At 40.3% G+C, this 6,205-nt stretch overlaps 1 protein-coding gene across 1 annotated transcript; it reads right to left on the reverse strand.

The window, feature by feature from the left end:
• Positions 1-316: 316 nt before the first annotated feature.
• On the reverse strand, positions 317-1,161 carry LOC103510825 (alpha,alpha-trehalose-phosphate synthase [UDP-forming]-like). The gene is made up of 2 exons (XM_026824786.1): positions 1,106-1,161; positions 317-668 (listed from the first exon to the last, which is right to left on the reverse strand). Exons 1-2 carry the CDS (start codon positions 1,159-1,161, stop codon positions 356-358), a joined length of 369 nt encoding a protein of 122 aa, XP_026680587.1. The 3' UTR covers positions 317-355.
• Between the last annotated feature and the right edge of the window lie 5,044 nt (positions 1,162-6,205).

The raw sequence follows: 6,205 nt of genomic DNA on the forward strand, positions 1-6,205 counted from the left end.
AAGTGCAATATTTTCTTTATAATAGACGTTCTCTATAGCCAGCCTAGTTATAGTGGCTTGGTAAGCGCTAGGTCGTGGGTTCGATTCCCGGACGGGGCGGATTTTATCCTAAAGTTTCCGGAACGACTAAATGAGTTGCTCCATTCTGTAACCAATTATGCCTTTAAACTTTAAATACATAATTCAAACCATCATATTCTTTTATCAAATAATATTGGGAAAAGTTTTAGTAAAAGAAGAAGATATTCTTTTCTTTTACAAGGAAAGAAGCTAGTTAGGGTGTACAAAGTTTACATGTGTGTCAAAATCCAGGGAACCGATGAGAGAATCTGATTTTATTTTATACCATTAAAATTCATCTTGGCGGGGCGGAGCACTCCTTAATACAGTGTGACTCACCATCTCTCAGAGGTGTCACCAGCGCTACGGCCGCATCCCGATAGAACGACGCCAGTTCATCTTGACTGATACACCCATAGATGTACCGTATAGGTGACCAGTTGGGCGTGGTAAATCGCCCATTGATACGACCTACTAGTTGGTCCATTTCTTCCTTGAGGTCTTGGTACTCCTTGACGTCCGTACGACTGGGGACGGCAATTTGTAGCAGGGTGACCTTCTCTAGGTGCTCGGGGTGTTTTTCTAGCAGAGTCTCGAATGCTTTCAATCTGTAATATAGAGGGTTTAGTGTTTTAGATTAGGGAAATGAGTTGAGAGAGTGGAAGTGAGGGGGAGAAAAGGGCGAGGGAAACCAAAGTAAAGGTGCAAAGATTGTGTGAATCAAGACCTGGGTGAGAAAAAATTATCAGGATGTGAGGTACAAACGTTCTCTACCACCTAACCCTTAGAGCTCCATTATTATGTAATCCAAATAAATTGTGATAAAATTCCATGCCCATTCCATCGAATCGAACCCGCGCCCTCCTTTTACCAGGCAAGGGTCTTGACCACTACACCACCGATGAAGGTATAGCCAAGGACCAATGACATAGTATTTAGAGTATGGAAACATTAGATTCCACTGTAGCAACTGTATTGATTCTAGAAAATAGAGGTATGAAATATTATAACACGGTATAGCAATGGGTATCGAACCCACACTCACCTATGTACCAGTCCCTTAGTATAGTCCAGTCTGTCTACACTAAGGACCAATGACATATTATTTAGAGTATGGAGACATTAGATTCCACTGTAGCAACTGTATTGATTCTAGAAAATAGAGGTGTGAAATATTATAACACGGTATAGCAATGGGTATCGAACCCACACTCACCTATGTACCAGTCCCTTAGTATAGTCCAGTCTGTCTACACGGAAAATTTGACCCGATTACATTACTTTCCTTCCTATAGGATAAGGAAAGTAAAAAGAAAATCGGTAAAGGTCCCTTCTGAGAGCTGGATAACGTAGGTACTCGTTAGGTACCGTCAAGTATGGTCTGTAACTAGTACATAAAAATCCCACTCTGAGGCTTAGGTGTAGGGGAGAACAGCCCTAAAGGTCGGGATAAGCTTTTACGAACCTAGGATTCCTAGGAACGGCCCGTAATTGGATTGGTACTTTGGTACCGAAGTGAATAAGTTTGGTCATATTGTAAAAAAAAAAAATGTAAATGCAGTTTCTTTGTGTTATTACATCACAACTTTGGTGCTCACTGCAGCATTGTAGCATTTTTTTCGATATCTCAATAATCCTAACATCCCATGTTTACCTACCAATGCTGACACCGGTCGCTATGCGCATTTATATGTCATAGCTACTCATTTTCCTCACGAGGCTGAGTGGACCCCGTTTGGTCATATTTTTACTGGCATTGAGTACCACTCGACATAGTGTATCAGCTTAAGCTGCCAAAGGCCAGACAGCTAAGCTTGGCAGGCCGGAAGTAGACAGCGACCGCAGGTTGAGAATGACTGACACAAATTAAACATTTTTTTTTTTGCGCAGTTTCGATTCTCGCCCAACTTTGTCCTCATCAGATAAGGCTGGCTTTCTCCTATACTGCACTCCTTCTCCGATTTAGGGACGATAAGACTTCTGTTGTGACCGTTCTCTCAATTAAAACCTAATAAAAGCTGTTTCAAAACGCGATAATCTTCAGGGATTCTTGGATAAAAAGCCTTCAATTATGGCTTATCATCTTATTCACCATGTTATTGTTAATATGTATTGTTAATTGAATGAGTTAGCATGCTAAACCACTGAATAGACCCACTATACAGGCTGAGTGGAAAATCCCCTCTCCAATACCTTCATGTGTGATAACGTGGTATCTTCGTAAACAAGGAAAGATAACAGGCATCCATAAAGTAAACCACACGATAATGGGGGATAATGCTAAGCAGCCATTCTCAACTTTTTTGTCCGCAGGTTATATTTGAGCGTTCCAAATTTCACGCAGGTCATAGTGAAGAAAAAGAAAATCGGTGCCAGCCTGGTTAGCTTAGTTGGTAGTGCATCTGCCTTGTAAGCGCTAGGCCGCGGGTTCGATTCCCGCCCGGGGCGGATTTTATCCTGATGGGACGGCTTATCATCTTATTACTTAACCATGTTATTGTTAATATGTATTGTTAATTGAATGAGTTAGCATGCTAAACCACTGAATAGATCCACTATACAGGCTGAGTGGAAAATCCCCTCTCCAATACCTTCATGTGTGATAACGTGGTATCTTCGTAAACAAGGAAAGATAACAGGCACTTTAATTTAATACTATCAATCATCAGGGTTTTGGATAAACAGGAGGCCCCTCGGGCCCCATCACCAAAATCTCGAGTCCTTCTCACAAGAAAGTACCCTCTTTTTTAAGGCCGCGAGTCGCGAGTTACTAGTGGTTCTGTGAAGTGTGGGACGGAGAACTCACTCGCAGAACGGGTCCCTATATCTATATACGAAGCCCCTAGAGGCCGACTTGCACCCAAAATTTAAGGAACAAATTTCTTCAAAATAGGACTGCTTTTGAAGCAAATATAGATTTTCCGTTTTACTCTTGCTGGATTTTTGGTCCAGCGTTACTTGGTGCGGCACCTGTTCTTGATTCGTCCAAAACAGGACTAAGTAAACGTTCAAGGGTCATAGTTAGCCAGCCTAGTTAGCTTAATTGGTAGTGCGTCTGCCTTGTAAGCGCTAGGCCGCGGGTTCGATTCCCGCCCGGGGCGGATTTTATCAAGGCCGACTTGCACCCAAAATTTAAGGAACAAATTTCATCAAAATAGGACTGCTTTTGGAGCAAATATAGATTTTCCGTTTTACTCTTGCTAGATTTTTGGTCCAGCGTTACTTGATGCACCTGTTCTTGATTCGTTCAAAACAGAACTAAACGATCAAGGGTCATAATTAGTAGTTGGTGCAATGGGTGACCATGAGGACAAGGGTGACCATGAGGACAAGGGTGACCATGAGGACAAGGGTGACCACGAGGACAAGCGCATGTAGCTAACTTTTCTGGCCTCACCCAGGAAGACGGTTATAGCTTGTTCGTGAAGGGATGGTATCAACCCCGTCAATAAAAACCTTGGCAGTGACGTTATACTAAAATTAAAAAAAAAGACACCAGGATTCGAATCCAGGTCTCTTTGCCCCTCACAAAACTTCCACGTTATCCCCTGCCCTAGCAATTCTATCTCAGATCTCAGCATGAGCAAATTAACCGCATTCAATTCTAATTATCCTATTTATCAGTCAAGGTACTAAAATTAAAAAAAAAGACACCAGGATTCTTTGCCCCTCACAAAACTTCCACATTATCCCCTGCCCTAGCAATTCTATCTCAGATCTCAGCATGAGCAAATTAACCGCATTCAATTCTAATTATCCTATTTATCAGTCAAGCTACTAATTATTATCCTATTTATCAGTCAAGCTACTAATTATTATCCTATTTATCAATCAAGCTACTATGTAAATATATCAATCCCATCATTTAATTTTAAACCAGTGGCGTCTTATCCATGAAATCGAGGGGACACACAGCTTCCCGTCTTCTCTACGGGTTTTCTCCTTCTCCCCTGAATTTTCCCCGAAAAATTACCACTTTCTGGGGTCGAACCAGTATTCTAAGACCGCCAGCAGGTAGGCATACTGTATACGAGTAATTACGCAATAATAGCTTCCCTTTAAGAAAATCTCAAGCTACGCCACTATTTTTAATAGAAAAATCTCAGTCAAACTACTATGTAAATAACAAACCATAGGCATACTGTATACGAGTAATTACGCCATAATAGCTTCCCTTTAAGAAAATCTCAAGCTACGCCACTATTTTTAATAGAAAAATCTCAGTCAAACTACTATGTAAATAACAAACCTATCACTTAATTTAGAAAACTGCTGGGCTCATTATTTTGCCCACAGGTGATAGAATAATAAGAAAAACATGTGCTCACGTGTTGTTTGACACGTGCGGCATGCCGCTCATATCATTATTATCATTACGGTAATGGCGGCATTCCGTCACTCCCTATTAGGTTGTTTGGCACAATAGACCCAGGGGTTGTCAAATTTACAGAAACACTTTTTTTTGGAATCAGGGGGCCTTAAAAAGGATATTCATCATCATCATCATTGTCAACCATTATCAATTCACTGCTGGATGAAGGTCTCTTCCAAGTTTTTCCAAATAAATCTATCTTCTGCTGTTTTCTTCCAATCATTACCGGCTATTTTCTTAATACCTTCCAAAAATGGATATTAAAGCTTACATATTTTCCAATTTTGAAATTTTGGACCGATTGCAAACATTAGTAATGGAAAGTAAAAATGGGAAATCCCCCCCGTCTGTGATGGGACTGATGGGCAAGACTTTGGCATAAACACAGACTAGGAATTGGTAAAGAGACCAATAGTCAGAAGAGAGGTGTTGATTTCTTTATGTGGGGAAATCCTTTGGAGAAGCCAATGCTCGTCTCAGAGGTCTCCGCTTGGCACAAAACAAACCAGGGGTAATTAAACCTGTGAGGTTTCATTTTCATTTTAATATGGAGAAAACCCCAAGAGCCAATCAATGTCTATAACAATTGAATGGTTTCAGATGCTGCATGCTGCAACGCGTACCTACCTAAACGAGAGAGCTGCATGAAATTCTGACGCAAATTTTCTCATATCATCTAGACTTCTGGACAAACTAAACCTCAAATTAAGTATTCACATTTTTGGAATCAGGGGGCCTTAAAAAGGATATTCATCATCATCATCATTGTCATATTGTCAACCATTATTAATTCACTGCTGGATGAAGGTCTCTTCCAAGTTTTTCCAAACAAATCTATCTTCTGCTGTTTTCTTCCAATCATTACCGGCTATTTTCTTAATAGGTACCTTCCAAAAATGGATATTAAAGCTTACATATTTTCCAATTTTGAAATTTTGGACCGATTGCAAACTTTAGTAATAGAAAGTAAAAATGGGGAATTCCCGTCTGTGATGGGCAAGACTTTGGCATAAACACAGACTAGGAATTGGCAAAGAGACCAATAGTTAGAAGAGAGGTGTTAATTTTTTTATGTGGGGAAATCCTTTGGAGAAGCCAATGCTCGTCTCGGAGGTCTCCGCTTGGCACAAAACAAACCAGGGGTAATTAAACCTGTGAGGTTTCATTTTCATTTTAATATGGAGAAAACCCCAAGAGCCAATCAATGTCTATAACAATTGAATGATTTCAGATGCTGCATGCTGCAACGCGTACCTAAACGAGAGAGCTGCATGAAATTCTGACGCAAATTTTCTCATATCATCTAGACTTCTGGACAAACTAAACCTCAAATTAAGTAAACCACAATTTGATTAAACCTCAACTAAACCAGAGATTTTCAAAAACTCTCTTGTATCTGCAACAAAATGACTGTCCCCAAAACAGCGATTGGCTACCTCACAGTCCCGGAAGTCCTGTAAGATACCCCTTTTCCCCTTTATCTTTTGAAAGGCTGGAAATTTTTGAATTCTGACTGATCCTTGTTTAGCATTTATTAAGAACCCCTGGCATAGATAACCTGTGAGACTAGATCATAGGACATAGAGTATGACCCAATTCATTACGACAGACCCTTATCACTGACACATTTCTTATATCCAGTCTCTAATGCTCTAATCTTTTGTGTTGAAACCGAGACCTATTTGAGATAACGGGAATCCAAACATTGGCGTAACTTGTTAACCTAGTTTGGAAACAAACAAGGCTAATACCTTAATAAGGTTGCGAAGGACC

This window comes from Diaphorina citri, unplaced genomic scaffold (genome assembly GCF_000475195.1).
Source record: "Diaphorina citri unplaced genomic scaffold, Diaci psyllid genome assembly version 1.1 scaffold648, whole genome shotgun sequence".
Taxonomy (NCBI): domain Eukaryota; kingdom Metazoa; phylum Arthropoda; class Insecta; order Hemiptera; family Psyllidae; genus Diaphorina; species Diaphorina citri.